General features: G+C 36.5%; 2 protein-coding genes across 3 annotated transcripts; one reads left to right on the top strand and one right to left on the bottom strand.

The window, feature by feature from the left end:
• Positions 1–697: 697 nt before the first annotated feature.
• On the bottom strand, positions 698–7350 carry LOC124193214. 2 transcript variants are annotated; one of them, XM_046586928.1, is made up of 9 exons: positions 7169–7350; positions 6202–7091; positions 5984–6142; positions 5817–5926; positions 5173–5277; positions 3766–3836; positions 3197–3324; positions 2770–3019; positions 698–1695 (listed from the first exon to the last, which is right to left on the bottom strand). In XM_046586928.1, the coding sequence occupies exons 2-9, from the start codon at positions 6584–6586 to the stop codon at positions 1440–1442; spliced, it is 1464 nt and encodes a 487-aa protein (XP_046442884.1). In that variant the 5' UTR covers positions 6587–7091; positions 7169–7350; the 3' UTR covers positions 698–1439. The 2 variants fall into 2 exon arrangements, with proteins under 2 accessions (XP_046442884.1, XP_046442886.1); XM_046586930.1 differs by lacking the exons at positions 3197–3324; positions 7169–7350 and having other exon boundaries at positions 6202–7035.
• A 625-nt stretch (positions 7351–7975) lies between these two features.
• On the top strand, positions 7976–12413 carry LOC124193213 (band 4.1-like protein 5). Its single transcript, XM_046586927.1, has 14 exons — positions 7976–8254; positions 8332–8479; positions 8538–8616; positions 8681–8778; positions 8844–8964; positions 9127–9214; positions 9310–9398; positions 9460–9561; positions 9628–9765; positions 9832–10502; positions 10580–10658; positions 10725–10821; positions 11083–11496; positions 11603–12413. The coding sequence occupies exons 1-14, from the start codon at positions 8093–8095 to the stop codon at positions 11753–11755; spliced, it is 2439 nt and encodes an 812-aa protein (XP_046442883.1). The 5' UTR covers positions 7976–8092; the 3' UTR covers positions 11756–12413.
• The last annotated feature ends 7459 nt before the right edge of the window (positions 12414–19872 follow it).

Here is a 19872-nt window from a genome sequence, read left to right as displayed (position 1 = left end):
CACGTCGAAGTACTGCTAAATAATCAACTTGCTTATAAAAGTTTGTAGTGCTCGGGAATAAAAACGGTCTTCATGTGGATAGCCAAAATTCGATTTTGTTCCCAAAGTGTTGTGAGTATATAAGAGATTCAAGGCTGCGCACTGCTTATCAGTTGCGAGCAGCTATTTATACTTTCATATCGCCACCTATAGGCCGTCGGTCGTCCCCGTATATTACGCTGACCGATCCTTCAACTGAAAGTTTAGGCAAAAAATTACAAGATTTTGACACCAGCGTCATACTCTTTCTAAAATGAAAAAAAAAAGAAAAAAAAATAAGCATCCCCATCATAAGTTGACGCTCTTATTCTAGTAGTGTATATTTCCCCCTTTAAAAATATATACATACTATATGCCTTGCATGTGGCAGCGTGGCACTTGGACGTTTTTTTTATGTTACTAGTTGTCATACGTCTGTCATTTGGTTGTCTGTTGAGTCACGTGACCCACACATGTTCATGTCACCCTCAAAGCTTAACAAAAAGGAACTTATGTGTATCGTATCGTTCCACCAGGCTGTGGACTATCCGCTCTTTTATTCATGGAACAAAGACCTTTCAAACTAGGGTCGAAAAAGAGTTGGGAGCCCAGCACCGCGCCTCTTATTCGCCGCAACTCTATGGACCGCCGAACGTCGATCATTAAAACTGCAGCGACGCCTGGTGAAGATTATTCTAGTATTTCAGCTCATACATCATTACAAAATTGTCAAACGGTTATGCATTTTGTCAAAACAAACGTGGAAAAACTACAACAGTCGGTTGAAGGATATAAAAAAGGAAGAAAAGGCACCTCTTAAGCGTAATTCTACTTAGACATCAATTCAATCAGAGAAGAAAATCAAAGACAAAACGAACCACACAGACAGCCAGGCACGTAGAATTCACTGGCAGATGACGGACGGTTTAGAATGGCCCTTGAAGAACAACAGACTAACGGCATTCTAAGAATGGCACTAGGATCATGCCGTATAAACCCGAAAAATAATAATTAAAAAAAAAAAGTCCAAAACATTCTCGACGTAAGAAGTGCACGCAATCGGGGACTAGTAATTAAATTTGCGAAAAGTATTCCGACATTCCAGACATTTTGCTGATTACATACGAACGTTTTTTAAATCATCGAAACAGATTTCGCGCAAACAAATACAATTCGGTCTCATTACCTCGCTTTTTTAATCTACTCCAAGGTTTTATACCCTACCCCCCCCCCCCCCCCCTAAAAAAAACGCGGAAAGTATAGCCAAGTGCAAACATGAGACGATCGACAGCTCTTGATGGCTAAATACATATTTTAAGGTTAAATAAATTCGATTCGCCTTTTTTGAAGTTGATATCGTACGGGGGAGTGGGTGTGAATAAATGGCGCATTGAGCTGTTTGACTACAGACACGCCAGTCGTTAGAGTTGGGTAATGGGTCCGACGACTTGAAGGTAAGAAGGCAGAGAAGTCGGCCCTTCCATTGACAGCTGGCTGGCCCTACCGGAGGTCGGGTAAGCGGGGTAGTCATTTGGGGTTGTCGAATAATTGGTATTGGTCGGCCTGTTATTTTCAGTCGGCGAAGGCAGTGCAGCTGAGCAATTGGATGAGCTCGTATTGTGGATCGTAGTCTGCATATCCAACTTTTTCCTCAGGACCGAGACCAGTCGCTCCAGCCTGTACAAATCAAATAAGACGGCATTTACATAATTAGATGATTAGAGATTAGGCCTTTGATTCATCATTCATCCCAGAATCACACGAAAATAAATAATATAACATCTATCAAGTCAAACGCAAAATGCAAGGTTTGATTTAAAAGTTTTCCAGTTACTTCAAAAGACCCGATTCTCGATGATATCGATAGAAAGTTCACTGCACTTCTTAAACGAATGTCGCCTTGATTGAAATCATCTGGACTTCAAAGTGCTTCGACTCTTGGGGAAAAAGCAATGAAACTTTGAAACTAGTCTTTCTACCAAAAGAAAAAAAAGGAGAAAAAGCATCACGACGACATATCGATCGATCGAACGAATTGAAGAATCTAGCGAGACACACACACATAAAAAAAGGGGAAAAACAGACTGGTTCCATAGGAATAGAACTTTATTGAACTCGGGCGCCCTCTACCCAAACCCCCTAGAGCGAGTAAACCGCCCGTAAGCATTGACAAAACAGAAAGACTACTTGCTGTCTTCTATTATATACCGGCATCGCTCCTTCTTCATCCTATCCTCTACTGCAGCTCCATCAGCTTCCTGCGCTGTTTGAACAAGACGCAATATCAGTCAGAATTCACTTTCATTACAGCGTGACAAACTAGTTTCCCCTTCTCAAAGGACACCACCCACTACTACTCTGTAGAAAACCACTCTTTCTCTTTCTCTCTCTACATATCCCAGACCAGCCCCCGCTCGCCCTACTCCAGTTGGTTTCCGTCCACTTCAACACCACACTCGATGAAGCCAACAAGAATCGATCGACTTTTAAAATCAGCATTTGGATGTCAGATAAAAAACAAAGAGCTCACACGTAATAAAACTACTAGACGCTTTTTTTTTTAAATATTGGAATAACAAAAGTCGCGCCATGGACACATTGTTGTGTCATTCATTTGTCTTCCTTTTCCTCAAAATTTAATTTCCGTTCGTCGTTCGAGTTACAATCTGTTAATTGTGCATACAGTGTTCATTGATTAGATTATATCGTGACTATATACAACTCCCTCGAACATTAGATAAATAAACTTACTTGATGACACGGTCTTCCGAAAGACGCCGAGTTCCGATTGAATCCTGAAGTTGGTGTTCTAGCTGACGACGATCGCGCTCCACCGTCGCTAATTGTAATTCGATGTCCCTCTTCAGTGTCGGGCCGGCCATAGAAGTCGCACCTTGGATCAGGATGTTGCTGTTGGGCACGTATGTCCGCCCTTCGAGTAAAGGCCGGCTCGGCTGCAGAAGATGATGCGAGAGGCCTGAATTGGTCGTACTTATACCTCCTTCAAGGTAGGTTGGTTCATATCCCACGTAATAAAACAAAACGTTAATATTAATGACAGAATCGTTTTTAGACTAATAGTGACAACGAGATGAGAACCCAGACAAAGACGTCGAGAATCCGTAATTCAAGTACTACACACAAGGAAGCATAGAGGACAATTAACTTTGAGTTGTACCATAATGTTTGGAACTGGTAATGTCAAGGTCTTCAAGCGATGGAGGATCCGATGTGGAAGGTGAAGTCATTGCAAACGAGTGGTTCCGCGACACTTTGTTGAACGAAAGTACATCACCCATACACCGACTGCAAAACAAAGCCCATACATAAGGAAGCGTACAACGCGAGTTAACGTCTTCGTTTCACCCCCAATATACCAATGCTATAATACGAGAATGCAATGAAAAGTTTGAATTTACGTTTTTTAATTTAGTCCCTTTACTCATTCAAAGACTTTGCTGCCTCGATGTAAGCATTAATTTAATTTTACCTAGAAAACGCACATGGTCTGAGTAACCGATCTTAATCTCTACCAAGTACACCAGATTTACAGTCAGTTACGATTGAATTAGTGGGGTGTAAAGCATGATTTTTGACGCATTTCTTTGCGTAGTTTACGCATTGCTCCACCGTCTAACAACGAATAAACCCACAGAGTTGAAGTACCTTAAAACCAACTCAAGAAGCAAAATGCACAAAGAAAATAAATTAAAAGCGGACTTCAAAAAAATAATTTTGAGGACTGACCTTGTGTTCATAGGCGAGCGCTGTTCTACATTGTGTTGACAGTAAGGACTTTCCGTTGCTGCGCCGTTCCACTAAATAAAACGAATTTTCGAATTAACAATTTTATACAGTAAATAAAAAATTCTATCTTTACGATGACGCTAATTTAATGATAACCAACAAAAACAAAACGACTGCTAAAATGCTCAAGTTGTGATTTAATTTGTTTGGAAGGGTTGATTTTGATTTTGTATGGATAATAAGAATTTTACTCAAACAATTCGAGCAATATATGAAACAAACCGGCGGTAACTTTTCATGTGATTATTAATATTTTAATCTTAATTCTTCTGTGAATTGAAGCAATAAATTTATTTAACTCAGCAGCCATGAACAAATCTGAGGAGTATGTGTAGGCTAAGAGGATAAGCTACTAATTCCGGTCACCACATTACAGAGACTATTCCTCATACGGAGAAATTTTTTCCCATTGAGAAGCTGATCAAACAACCAGGAAAAGGAAACACAGCAAATGGAGGAGAGTCGAACCTACACAACCGTTCACACGCTCAACATATCTCTCCTTTCCTATCTCGATCGCCTCAGTGATGCAGACTATTAGGATAAACACAAGTGTTACGTTAACTTTCTAGGACCGCTTCCGTGTTCCAAGGAATATTAATTGAGTAAGCCAGACAAATATTGGACAAGTTGTCTTCCATGAATGTTATAGGCCCATATTTTCAACTGAGAAACAATAACATTTAAGCTGATTCGAAGACTTCGGACCGAGATTCAAATATTATTTGCCGAAAAGAAAATGTTCACAATTACAGGTGATCTTAAGTAGAAAATGGGTTTGTTTACATAGAAAATAAGACAGTAAAAAAAGGGGAAAAAACCTAGATGAGACTTGAGAGGACACCCCCCCCCCCAAAAAAAAAAAAAAAAAAAAAAATGGAAAGGGAGGGAAAATAAACGAGGACGATGACGACCAGTGCGGAAATTCGATACGTCACAACTCCGCCCTGGATATTAAAAAGAGGGGAGATTGAGCAAAGAGAGAGCCAATATTGACAATGCTCAACAAGAAAGGTCAACCTCCCTTCCCAATGGACAAACGCACGGACAAACAGTCTCTCACATTCACAACACATCCACAGGGTTGAAACTTGAACTTGCGTACACACACATCTTCCTAACATCGGTCGAATCAAGCATCCCATTAAAAATACTTCTTTGCCATTAGATCTAATTGTCATACAACCTAAACATAAAAAACATCGACTCTTATCATAATATTTAGATTTAAATGTCCTTTTCCTCGTTCTAATTATTTAGAACAATTATTTACAGACTTGAAGATCTTGAAAGTATACAGAAATTACTCCTAAATCTTTACTGAATGGAAAATGAGCTTTTATTTACCTGGGCATTTCGAAGACGCTGAATCTTCTTTTCAGTTGACTGCAATCTAGTAATTAGCACTTCCCGTTCCTTCAACAAGGAATCTTCAGGGTCGTCAGAATCGAACTAAAGTATGTGTTGAAATGTAAAAGTTTTAAGCTGTTAATTAGGATTTCTTCCTCTATACTTTATGTGAATATTAAATATAATCATAATCATAAACGATTAAAATTCTATAGTAGAAAAATTTCTGTTCTAGACAAATAAGCCTGTTTCTGCATGTAAACTTAAAACAGAATATTAAAAAATAAATAAACAAAAAAAAAAAAAAACAACATTAATCATTAATCACTGCAATTGAAAATTTAGAAAATAGCAGAACATTTAGGAATTCCTCACTCATTTCGTTAGAGTTCATTACCACTGACAATGTTCGCTTTTGACACATTCTCTTATGAAGAATTTTCGAGGCTTTCGTCAAGTGATAGCAGTTTAAATAAGTTATGCCTAACAAATTTATGTCATTATAGAAAAAGACTGTGAATAGCGTCACGGAGAACAGGGCTTTAGCTATTGTTTGCGTTTACAGTAGAGAACATTTTTTATTTGATCTTAAATGACCAAAAATTAAAATTAAAAAATAAACTTTGAATCTTATTTCTTACCTTGTTTGATGTGCAACTACTTTTTCTTCCAAATGACTCCCCTGACTTACTCCAGTTAGAAAGCACTTCACTTCGTATGTGATGTGCTTCATATAACTTTCGTACAAGTGCTGAAAAAAACAATACATATGTAACCAATCCTGGGTGATAAAAGCAATCTATCTCACCTGCCATAGAGCCTGGTTGATGCTCATTAGCATGCTGCTGGGTTAAATGCAGTTTCATATTTGCCTTATGGAGTTCTAGACAAAGTTGGCGATTAAAATCACGTGCAGTTCTTAGTTCTTGAAGTAAATTACTAAAAATCCTGTCTTTATTGGCTTCATCTAACAAGTGAGATCTAAGAATGAGAAAATGGAATGAACAACTTATAATTTTTGTGTACCAGCAATATGTTGATTTTCAGAATGGTGCCATTTGTCTTCGTTCACTGTTTTATTCTTGTGGGAAAGGGATGGTTTATCACTACTATTACTAACTTGTACCCTTGGTCCAGGATCACTAAATCTGCGTGAAGGTTTTGTGTTTTCAAATGTAGATGTGTTTTCCTTATTAATCTTAGGCTTGTGTGGAAGGCTAGCAAAATTTTCTACAGGAAACCACTGAGTATTAAGCTGTGGAGTCACAAAATGCAGTGGAACAGGAAATGCAAGTTGTTGGCCTGGATGTTGCCAAGGCATAGCCATTCCATAAGACCAAACAGAAGGATTAGATGGAAACCCAGACCGATGTTCTGAAACCAATCTGTATCCATCACCAGATGAAATCATGGCCTCAAGTATGTGATAGAAGACAGAATCTGTCGACTTCAATGACTTTTAGCGCTTTTAGGTAATCAAAGGAAAAAAAATCTATCCAAACAAATTGGTAAAAATTTGAAATCAATGGATATGGTGTTGTGGTTGTCAAATTCAATTAACAAATTATTTTTTAAAGACTTCGTTTGTTCTTTAGATACAAAATTAACCAATGGCAGGTGACGTTATTAAAGGCAGGTGACGTTATTTAGAAGAGACTGAAAGAAGAACACAAAAGTGAAAAAAAAAACCATGGGCAAATACGTATGGGATAAAAAGCGAGTTTCAACAATTAGCCGCTAGATGTCACGATGTCTAAAAACGATGAACCATGCATAATACAATCAAATCAGGACTAGGCACCAAGGTATTTCGTTAACCCAGTGCCATGCCAGTGCTTACTAAATAAGGTAAGCCTGTCCTGTTCCAGAGATGGCGTTAAGCAGTTAAGCAGACTAGCAGAGTTGATGATTCAGAACTAGAAGAGAAAATATGAGACGTTTCATTTTGAATTATTTGTTGGAGAAAATCAATGATAAAATTTTCGTCACTCACATGCTCTACAAGACGTTCACGCGTTCACGCGTGATAGAAGGGGCTTCTTGGGAAATCCCACACCCCTCATCCTACGGTCCTACCCTTGAATAGTTGAATCTTTCTCTTCATTGTTTATCCCATTTTCTCTTCAAAACAAGTTAGCTCATGGGCTCATGGCTCAAACCTTTCTACTTTTCAACGAACTGTTAAACTTCTACATTTATTCACTAGGTGACAGTACCATATAGCCATTTCCTATCGGTCCAAAATGTTTCTATGAATGAACTCATGTTATTTTAACACGTAAACACAAATGAATGAATAAAATTCGAATAAGGCTTTACTATGTTTAGGAATCGAAAGTCCTAGTTATTAGTAAACGAATCAAAATCACGTTTAAGTATAGGAAATTTATCTCTCTTCTCGCGAAAACTGTGGGAGATAATTAAGAAAAAAACAAACATCAAACATCACAAACGATTGGCCGTTTTAAAGTCGGCATATTGAAATGACAATTACAAGTGGCAAACTTTTTGTTCAAGTTGTAACATCTTCCGATTTCATAGAAATTATTGATGTTAAAAACTATATTTCTGATATTACAGGGGATAGGTTTATTTGAGGTAATGCAAGGTTGGTTCCTTTTCTTTAATCATTAAAATTAAAGACAAAGAATTTCTTCGATTTCCCCCCTTAAGTTTTGAGTTATGTTTAAGCAATACTCCGACACAATCGGAATAACTTTCAGTCATTAAACCCAGCCATATTTTATATTTCATTAAGGGCGTATTCCGCGAACTTTGCGGTTCGCGCGTCACGCCACCTAGTTTCGAGAGAGTTCAACTTGAGAGAACCTGGAAATTACAGGCGTGTAATCCCTGGGTCTGTCTTTGACAGATTGTATTGTAACGATTATCCATTAATGACTCAAATGTACTAGAAATGCTGAGATTTTTGAGTCGCCGAAAAAGCAAATCGGAAAAAGGATTGAGTTCTTCGACAAAAAACACAGCTCAGACGTCCCAACAAGTGAAACCAAATAAAAATCTAATCGTTTGCAAAATCATTGTTCTTGACGGATCTGACTTGACAATAGAACTGCATGTAAGTTTCATATTATTTGTTCTCTTTTACACGTTTTTTTGTTTATTGTTTTTCTTTAATAATCTTGATTTCCAAAGAAAAAAGCATATGGATCAGAACTATATGAGCAAGTTTTCTACTCTTTGGATCTGATTGAGAAAGATTACTTTGGGTTGCAGTACACTGATGTTAATCATGTGCAACACTGGCTAGATCCAACCAAAGCAATTAAGAAGCAAGTCAGAAGTAAGTTATATTTAAACTTGAGTTATTTATAGTTTGCTAATATTTCAAACTGATCTAGTTGGACCTCCCTACACATTACGTTTGAGAGTAAAATTTTATTCTTCAGAGCCAAATAGTCTGAGAGAAGAATTGACTCGGTAATTTAATTAAGTGATAATTTAATGATTTGATGGACTTGTAAGAATTTATTTTTTCTTGCAGCTATCAATTCTTTCTCCAGCTGAAACATGATATCCAGTCTGGTCGTTTGGAATGCCCATTTGACACAGCAGTTCAGCTTGCTGCCTGTTCACTACAATGTACTCGATATTTATTTTCTTAAATGGTGAAATTGTAGTTAAATTTTTACACATTTTGTAAATAGCTGAACTTGGAGACTATGATCCAGCCATTCATACTCCAGCATTTGTCAGTGAATTTCGCTTTGTTCCTGAGCAGACAGAAGATATGGAAATTAAAATAATAGAAGAATACAAAAAGATCAGGTTTTTAATTTAAATTTTTGTCTTATTTTCAAAGTTAGTTTTTATTTAATTAACTAATTACATTTTTATAATTAATTTTTAATGTAATTTTTTATATTCCTTTTTTTAATTTGTAAAATTTTTAATTTATTTAAACTACATTTTGTAAATTCTATGGTTTAGGGGACAAAATCCAGCTCAGGCTGAATTGAACTATTTGAACAAAGGAAAATGGTTGGAAATGTATGGAGTTGATATGCATACAGTCTTGGTGAGATCTTTATTCTATATTTTCCTAAATAGGCCTTAAGTTATATATTTTCAGCTTGGTAACAGCAAACTAATTTGCTTTTGTTTGATGTACAGGGAAAAGATAGTTGCGAATATTCATTAGGACTAACACCAACTGGAATACTAGTGTTTGAAAATCATCAGAAAATAGGGCTTTTTTTCTGGTATGACTTGAAAAATTTGTTACTGTCTCTCTAAATCTATAAAAATGTATTGTTATTCCAGGCCGAAAATTACTAAACTCGACTTCAAAAAGAAAAAGCTATCAGTAATTGTCGTGGAAGATGATGACGAAGGCCGAGAACAGGAGCACACATTCGTGTTTAGGTGCGTTAGAGATTTACTGGCACAATCAGATGATTAGATATTTATGAATATTACTATCAAATTAAGGCTTCACAATGAAAAAGCTGCCAAACATTTATGGAAATGTGCTGTTGAGCATCATGCCTTTTTCCGTCTCAAAGGGCCTGTTAAAGCTCATAACACACGACAAAATTTTTTCCGTATGGGCTCTCGTTTTCGATACAGGTTTAAAAATGATAACAAAAATAATTTATTTTGTCGTAAGTTTTAATATTTGTTTTATTCTTAAAGCGGACGAACTGAATATCAAACGACTCAAACCAATAGAGCCAGAAGAAGTGTGCAGTTTGAAAGGCGTCCAAGTCAGCGTTACGCCCGCCGTCAATCGCATGTGGTTCGTGAAAGGCAGCAACGCGATCGTACTATTGAAGAAGTTCCTGCTAAAGGACTCTCTTCGTCCACAATTGAACCTTCGAATACTTCTACCGCAGCAGGTTCACAATCTGTGGAACCGGTCTACAAACCTCTAGCAGATGTGGACCAAGATTTGATTATACTTGACAGCAGTCACGAAGACAGCGCTTTGAGCACCAATACATCGAATGCCTTAATCGTTGGATTGAGTAAAAGCCCTCAACTCCATGCGCGTGCTTTACTAAAATCTCCTGAATCAAATCATAAATCTCGCTTTAAAGATCAAAGACAAGATGACAATGGCGCAGCAGCTTCCATGGAAGATATCGAAGAAAATCGACTAGACACTTTGATAAAGATTTTAGCGAAAGAATCTACATCTGTACAATTGGAGGAAGCGAATGAAAAGGGGAAAATGGAATTGACATCACATTCCAAATTAAACAGCCTACTTATAAATATTCCAAATAACCAAACCCACAAATCGAGCAATCAAGGATCTGCGAAACCCCTTGCTCCCGAGCAGCTGAAGTGTAATATTTTGAAAGGTTTATATTTTATTTTGATTCCTAGTTAGTATGTGTAGATGAAATTTAATTTATATTTAAAAAATTTTACGATATAGCGCGTGCTGATGAAGAGCGGAAGAAAACACCGGTCACTGCAAACTTGGATGTGGGCAATAATAGCAAGCACACAGATGGGTAAAACTATTATTTTTTATTATGATTGTATTTTTTTCCGTTAATGTACTTCATTTCTTGATGTAGAGGGGCCATCGGTTCGGATTTCAAAATTTCCAATAGCGGTTCAGTTGGAGGAGTAAAAAATGACTTCAGTAATAACGTAACTACTTATGTTTCCGTGGTAAGTGTATTATTTCACACATTTCCTAGTCTAAAGTCTCTTAGTTATTAGACCTATGCTTTTGATTTGTTATTTAACATAATTGTTTGCATCACTGATTTAAATGTAAAGATTTTCTGTTGAAATGAAGTCATAAAACCTTCGCTTGCTTTAATCTAGGTAATATTTTGTAAAACACCAACCTTTCGATTTGGCTTTATCAGTTGTTATTTGCAATTTCTTATTAATTTTTGTTTGTCTGCTTCGTGTTCTGAAATGAAGGGAGGAGACAAGTTAACTCTGACTCTTCACGAGTGTGATAAAACGTCAGATGATTCAGTTGCAGTTAGCTCGAACGTTGCAACTCCATCACCAACTTGTTTATCGCAAGCGAACAGCGATCCTAGCCCCATTGAATCTCCAGCAATTCCCGTCACTTTGACTCATTTTCAGCAGTCCGTTAAAGGGGATCTTGAGAAAAAAACTGTACCAGAGTCAAATAATCCATTCAGAAATTCTCCTGCAAGCTCACCAAGGCTGAGAACAATGTCTTCTAAAAATCCGTTTGCGGTAGACGCTCTTAACAGTAATCCTTTCTTGTTGCGGTTGGCAAGTCCTGACCTCAGCAGTCGTGCAACTTCATCTCCGATTACTTGTGAACCTCCTTGCCCTGTTGAGTTAACTACTTCCCAGCCGGTAAGCTAGTTTCCGCTAATAGTTGTGTTTTTTAATAGTGTTTATCCTTTGTTAGTTGTGAAATTCTTTGCAAATGTGTTGCAAATTAGTAATTCTTTTTTAATAGATGTTGGATTCTTCTGTTGCGGATGACTTGCAGGCGGTTGGAGTGCTTTCCGATGTGGTTAGCAGCAGTCCAACTCAACTATCTCCATGGCACGTTCCAGAATCAAAGCCAACTTCCATTGTAATGAAACGAACCGTGGTTACAGAACTTTAATTTAATGGTTTCACTAGCTTTTTTTTGACCATTGTAAATATTTCTTCTTTTATTCTTGAGACGCTTCTTTGATGATGCTTTTGTCTGATATATTTTTTAAATTCGCGATGCCTTGTTATTACAACATTACAGTAATAACACTTAAACTAAATTCGGCGTGCCGCATTAAAAAATGGTCCAATAGTTGTGTGGTAATAATTATCTTCTGTCAGTTCATTTTTAGTATTATGTTCTTATATGTAGACCACCCTATGTTTTGAAAGTGAACCGGTTTGCCATCTATAAATTGTGTGCTGACTCGCACACCTCTTAATTGCAAAAAAAAAAGATCATTTACCTGTTGGATGTTGATGTTCAGTAATTATCCTAACCAACTTTCGTTCCGTCCCTTGCTCCTTGGGAGTTTTTACATTTAACCGTGTGCAGGTTTCTTCTTCCGTCCACCAACGGCAACGCATAACGTAGTTGCTTTTTTGATTCCTTTGAAGTTATGTGTGAATCTTAAAACAATACCAGGCGAAAAGTATAATTGTTAAATCGTAGCCTCATTTTTTGGTGCATAGCTGTCTATCATTGCTTATTTCCTGATCATATTATGTGCCTAAAGCTGGTTTTAATTAGTTATTCCCTTTTACAATACACTGCAGTTTTGTACCTATTCATTCATCCCTGAAGATTAAATTTCTAGTACGATGTCAGTGGTATTACAGCTTATGACCGCTTGTGACGCAACACTTTCCAGCTGTGTCGCAACGCAGTCATGGCTGGTTGATAGCTTAAGTTCAAGATCTAGTTCCAGCAACTTGTCAGTGTCAGTTTCATCGAAGCAATCGCGATCGGATTCGCACAAATCTCAACCAGGAAGAACAGAATATCCTAGAACGGGCGCGTGACCAGAAGCTGCAAGATCGCGAACTACAGGTCAAAGAACAACAAAAGCGCGAGCAGCAAGAGGGAGACCAACGGAAGCGAGGGGATCGTCCACGAGAGGAGTACCGTAAAGGTGGTGCTGAAGAACCCACTAGTAAGACCCTACCATTGCACAAATTTGCAGTACGCATAAGACGCATGAGGGTTGTCAGAGACTGGATTTCTTCAACCCTGAGTCCTTCGGAAGCCAAGTAGCTACGAGATTTTGATTTGAAATGGGCTCAATGTTGATTCCTCTTTCGCCCGACGTTTCAAGAACCTTAAGTGCACCGAAATGTCGAAGTAGAGGCTACCAGAGTCCCAGAGATAAGGAGATCGGTTTATCTAAAGCTAGTCGGGTGGGCTATTTTCATGAAAAAATTAATAAAAATATCAAAAATATTCAGTTTTTTTCGCTGATTCTAACTATGTAGATAAATCTAAGTAAAATTAACTAATCAATAAGATATTGTAATTTTACTTTCAGCAGTAAGGGTAAAAGTGGGAAACACCGGTGCCCTCTAGCAACAAAGCACCCTAAGCTCTTGCCAATATAACCTACAAGGTAAAGGAGAGTTAGGCAGCTATGTCAGAGTAAAAGAGATAAGAGAGTGGTCTCTCTTGCACGCAATGGGTATCTGCTTGTAAACTTACAAGAGCTTATGAGGTTTGGCTCCTAGATGGCACCGGTGTTTCCCACTATTTCAAATTTTCAGTAAAAAATATTGAAATATCTCCACGAAGATAAATTTTAGGTATAAGAACATTAGGTAATTAAATACTTATTTTTTATTCTGATTTCGATTCTCCGGGAAAAAAATTTACGTGGCCGACATAGGAAATGCCGAAGAGTCCCGTCCTTAATTAGAGTAGTCCATGGTACAATAGAACTGCGTTTTTCTCTGCATGCGCAATCTCTGCAACGGCTTAATTATATTTATAAAAATATGCGCTGGTGAAAAGGAAATTCATCCTTTCAGAAATGCTGTATTTTTATTTATTTTATAAAGTAGAATTGGAGATCAAAAAAGTTTTTTCGATCATTTTTACTTTGTTTTTGTTGCCAGGGGGCGTTTTTCTAGAAATAACGTTGATCTGGCAATACCTGTTTTACCCCGTTTTCCATGTCCCGTTTAACCCGAACCAAACAACATTAAATAAACTTAATTATTAAATACTTAGGAACCCATTAGAAAAACAAAATATACCACCTTAAACTAGAATAAAATTGCTATCAGATAGCTATTTGGGTTTTACAAAAATATTGATTTTAGTATCAATAAAATAAAAAACTAAACGTCTTAAATATTTTTTCAGATTCCCATTTTTTAAATTTCACATAGAACAAGAAAAATAAATCACAATTTCAAGAAACAAAGTTTGTATGATAAATAAAACGTAATTTAACATACTCTGTATTTATTTCACAATTTTTAAACGAATTTTACATGTTTTAATTGCCTTGTACATTATAGCTCCGTGTCCCACATAGCCCCATAGTCTCCCCTACTGAGTGGCTCTTTTCAATCTTTCTACCCCACCTACTTTGCTACTCTACTGGCAGCTTGGCCAAAATGACTATGAATCGAGCAATCTTGGTGCCTTTAGTTCATGATCGTATTCTTCACTTTTCAAAGATGATACAGCTCCGATTAGAGTTTGTGAAAACTTGAGCAGCGTTTTCTAATCGTTTATGTTTACTTTTGTATATTCGATCAAGATTCGACGTAGGCTATTGACAAAATTTGGAGGTATCTATAAGTATTTTCAATCTCGGCTAAAGCTTCACTGAACTTCTGAAGATTACCTACTCCATTTGAGATTGATTAATAAATCGCTTCAGTAATGGCTTTTTTCTGTCGCTGTCAAGCTGCTATCACAGTGAACATAATCTCTAAAGATTGCATGAAGTGGGTTTTTTTAAGGATTGCATCAGGATATGCATTAGGGACAAAAAGTAAACAAAAAGCCCTCGGGGAAGAATAAATGAATAATATGTTCTACTGAATAGCGGTAAACCAGACGTTAACAAGGAAACAAAAGAAAATGTCAAGAAATAAGAAAATAAGGGAAATAAATCACTTTCCAAAAAGTAAACGAGGAAAGAGTCACATTAAGATCAATTAATACTTCCAAATTACCAATGAATACCTTAATTACCAAATTACCACCAACGTGGTGGAAAAGAGTTCAGATAATTCATACTAGTACAGTTTGAAGTGCGTTATTTATTGATTTATAATATATTTTATTTATTGTTTTTCCTTTCTTTTTCAGAACAAATCCAACCAAATATCGCTTACCGAGCTGAACAGCTACTTCCATTCTCAAGGATGTAGGGGAACCCGGGGTTAGTTCGTTCAGGTGTTATTCCGTCCATTGTAGAAAAAAAAGACTATGAGTGTGAGATAAAATCCTCTAATAATTACACAATGTTATATTGGCACCAAATTTGGGATAAAAATATATTGTTGTTGCTGAGATATTAGAATTTAAATTATTATGGGACTTTTTGAAAAAAACATTTTAATTTTATTTCGGGATTCTATATCAACTGCTGATCACAAAAATTTGAGAAAAAATCCTTAAAATCAATTAAATTTTTTTATCAAATGACGTTTAAATTATTTATTTATACATAACCGTAAATGTATAGTAGTCTAGTAGATCAGTTTTAGTGAAAATACTCCACACGGGAAGGACCGGACTGTCTTTGGTTGGGTGATTTCGCTATCACCCCACGATTACATCGCTCAGGGGACTAGTTGTTTGCGGTTAACTATCATTTTTAAGAAAGTAAGTGAAGAAGTTCAAGGACGCAAACGAAATCCCAGACAACATGTATTTACAAAGGCTATGGAGATGGAACTGTGCGACTATTTAACCACCTGTTGCCGCAAAAGCCACAGGCTCACCACCACCCAGGTTCTAGAACTTTCTTTTAAGTTTGCTGTCTCCAACAACAAAAAGAACATTCCAAAGCCTGGATTCGAAAAAAAGAGCATCACAAGATCAATCCGTAGACCGGAACCAACAAGTCAGTGTCGTGCAAGTGGTTTCACTCGTGTAGTCGTCCAAACTTTTTTTGACCTTCTGATGTTCTTGATTGTAAAATCAAACTTTTCGCCATCCAGAATGTGGAACACAAAACAAGCATTCCTACTGTGTTTGCGCCACTAAAAGTAGTTGCTGTTCGAGGACTAAAACAAGTGCAGCAAAATGTGTCACAAGAGAAATAAGGAGTCGACACTACGATGATAGATTTTATATTAGCAAGCGTAACGCACATCCCGCCTGTTTTTATATTTCCGCGCATGAAATTTTTTAAACGAATGACAGAACGTGGGCCTCCTGGTTTCCTTGGGTTGGCCCATCCGTCTGGGTGTGTTAACAAAGACACTTTCTTAAGATCTTTTCAACATTTCGTTGAATTTACAATGTGTTCTACCTCAAACCCCCATTTGCTTTTTCTCGATAGTCACAACAGTCACTTGGATCCTAAAGTGATCAGATATGCAAAGGAGAATGGCATTATAATGCTAACATTCACCGCCACATTGTTCGCATAAGTTGCAGCCACTAGTCGTCTCCATGTATGGCCCATTCAAAGCTGCCTTGAAAACAGCTGTTGATGACTGGCACACGCTTCATAACGTATCCCTGATTTTCATCCACGAAATTGCGGAGCTGAGCAGACAACCTTACATACAAAAATTTAATTCAGCCAACATTATCAGCGGATTTGTAAAATCTGGCATCCATCCATTTAATCGGCTTGTTTTTGACGCAATGATTTTTTGCCATCTGCAGTCACGGATCGTAAGGGAGACCGGAGCAAATTTAATACAGGGGCAAAATGGGACATCACAATTTTGATCCCACAATTTTTATTATCTTTTAATGAAAATTCTTGTAGGCAAAGATCTTTTGATGATTCACATTGGCCTTGAAATTGAATGACATCTACGAACTAGAACTAGTAGATAAGACAATTGTTCACAAATGCCCCTGTACCGAAATTGCCCCGGTCTACCATACATTAGGTTAGTTTTCAACTTTTATAACTTCATTGTGAATTTAATTTAACTTTGTTGATTAATTTACAGATAATACGGTCGATCCGTCGATCCCTCAATCAACACCAGTGGTTCCCGAGTCCGCTTTAACAACTGCTCAAGTTCCGTCATTCATCACCGTTACAACTGCGACGGATCAATTAAAGATTCTTCCTCAAGATATCCGAGCGTTTCCAAAAGTCTTCCCAAGACACAAATCCTTAACAGCGAAGAACGCAAGGGAGGAAGCAAATTTTCACTTTAACACCAGAAAAAAGTGGCATCATTATCTCAAAATGCCAAAGAGAAAGCTTGAAATGTACAAAAAGGCGAACCAGTGAAAAGGAAAAAATGCAACTACCATTAAGAATAAAGAAAATATTTCATTGCCGAAATCAGATTATGAAAACGCCTCGAAGCCTAGAAATATTAATATTCGTCAGCCAACGGGAAAAAATAGAACAGGTCGCGTTATCAAAGAGTGTGTATTTCATTCTTTGTAGAACATTTTTTAAAAGTTGTGTGCAACTCAGATTTTTACTTTGTTTGTGTTTCAATTAAACATATTTAAATGAAAGTTTCTTGAATCACTCCCATGGGGGAGCTCTGGCGTTGATGTTCCCCCTTTTCCCTTTTTAATTTTTAATTATAAGTGGTAATTATAATTTTTATTAATTAAATAAATTTTAATCAAATTTTGAATTTTAAGGGTGATAGTTATTTATAGTTATAGTTGTTTTAGATTTTAAAGGGTGTCCGAAATAAAACCGATGGTGTCCGAAATTACCCCAAGAAAAAGCCAACCGACAAGATTAATCGTGATTGGTTTTTGAGACTGGCATCGAAAGTAGCTGCGCAAAAAATTAAAATGTAAGGTTGAAGACAGGGTAAACAAGCTGCACAGCGACATAAAAAATCGCAAATATCGAGAATTTTTTAAAAGTTATAACGGTTTTCATAAATCAGGGCTGATTGACCCCGGGTTCCCCTACTACCAATTGTTAAGGTAGTAATTCTTAAGAAATCTTAGTTTTTCCTCCATACGAGGTAAACGCAAAAATTCAAATTCCTCTTCTTAATCACGTGTTTTCTAGTCAAGTTCGAGTAGCTAGGGGAAAATGACTTCAACTAGTCATCGCCGGAGAAAAACGACAAATTCCATCGGTAAGCAATGGAAAAGTTCGACCATTGTAATCCAACGAAGTCAGCGAAGAACTTAACTAACAACTAAGTTGAACGTCTCGATATTCTTCCAAGTCTCGCGCTACCGTTTCCTTTGCTTTTTTAAGATTCTTGCCGATGTAAACCATCGTTTAGCCTACAAGCACGATGTACAGTAATCTGCAAAAAAATCCGAACAGCGATTTTTTTCCAAACAGCCACCTATCAATATTGCGGGGAACTGTGTTTGGCTTTTAACCCAAAATTGGGGGGCAAGGAAGAAAGCGAAATCCACCTTTTCATGGTTTCTCGATAGAAAACTACGATATCAGCAGAATCAATCACTGGAGTACTTATAATTGGTAAACGATTACTCCTTTATCATGATATGACAGATGATTTTCATGATGACACATGACATCTCCCATAATTGTTTTTTTTTTTTAGTTTTTAACTACAACGAAGCCATTTTCTTCTTTCCCTTTTTTATATTTCTGAACTTTGTCGGAACTGGCTGTTGAAAGGAATGGCGAGAGAGTGAACGAGAACTTTAGGGCAATTTGTATAGGAGTTGGACTGATTTATGCCAGAGTACCTTGAAATTTCTGTAACCATTCCTTTTTCACGTTCCTGGTCACTTTTGCACAAATAATAAAGTAATTAAAGCAATTCTAAACACTGTTTATGAAAAAATATCTTCAGGATATTTTAAAAATAGGGTTAAAAAGGGATTATTTTCGGTAGTAAAAAGGTAGTAAAAAAAGGGGTCAAAATTTTTAATTTTAATGGTTAAACGCGAAGAAAATATAGAGATCTGTCTCCGATTTTCCTTTCATCCTTTTATTTTCCATCATCATTTTCCATAATATCACTGTGTTTTTCCCGTGATTATATTATGGGCTTTTTATTATATTTACTTTATTATTTATAAACAAGACGGTAAAATAACCAAATATGACAAGCTTTTCCTTTCATTTGATTTGAAAAGTGTTCCATGTTTATATCGGGAGGTGAGTGGGTTAGGCTTGAGGAAAAAAAATACCTATTTGGAAAATAACAGAATTGGTTTTAATACAATAAAATTCCCTATTTTGTTCTTTCTTTTTTTTCTGTAGTAAACTAAACGCACAAAATAAATTCAAAACCAATACAGGTTAACAACGAATCATCAAATTCCGTACCAATTTATGAATTAATATTACTCCGATAAAAAATTGGATGCAAAAAGAAGTTTCTTGGACGAAGCTATATTTATTATTGCTATAGAAAATAGGATCGACATGTAACTATTTTAATGAATTTCGCAAAGAACTTGATATAAATGAAGTAAAGGAAGATGGAAAAAGTGGCTTGATTGTTTTCATTGCACCCAAAATAGAAAACGCAATAAATAATATAGGGTTTTTTTAAATTAAAATTTAGTTAATATTGTATAGCTAACCAAAAATCCCCTTCTTCAACAATATGCCCTTTTATTTGTGAATCATTCTAAATCTTTGTTGATTGTTTATGTACAGGCAAATTCGTCATATCAATTTTCAGGATCATACTCTGGTGATATATTTGACTCTTGGGGATCCTTATTCGGAATTTTACAAGGAGACCAACATTCGCATAAGACCAACAAGGTATTTGAAAGCACCACCAAAAATTCATGAATTCCCGGAAATTTCCAAACAATGTGATAAGGTGAAATGGACCGGAAAACATTTTTAAATTACTTGAACCAAGAAGAGGTTGCTATGGTAATTATCTTCATCAACGAATAAAAAAGAAACAAATCAAATCGTCAATTTGAACACAGAAAAACTTGATTCAATTATTCATTTAACCGTTTACTTGAATATATATTATGTAATTAAGTTTAATATATTTGAACGAAGTCTTTTAGCTGATGGAACTGAGAAGACACAAACCCATTAACAGACAATAACGGCTTCCCATAAACATTTTTCAAACGGGGCAGAATTAGAGGATATTAGAATTTAAGAC

The sequence above is a fragment of the Daphnia pulex genome, chromosome 4, assembly GCF_021134715.1.
Source record: "Daphnia pulex isolate KAP4 chromosome 4, ASM2113471v1".
NCBI lineage: Eukaryota > Metazoa > Arthropoda > Branchiopoda > Diplostraca > Daphniidae > Daphnia > Daphnia pulex.
The sequence above is the reverse complement of the archived record's forward strand: the minus strand, read 5'-3'. Positions and strand labels throughout refer to the sequence as shown.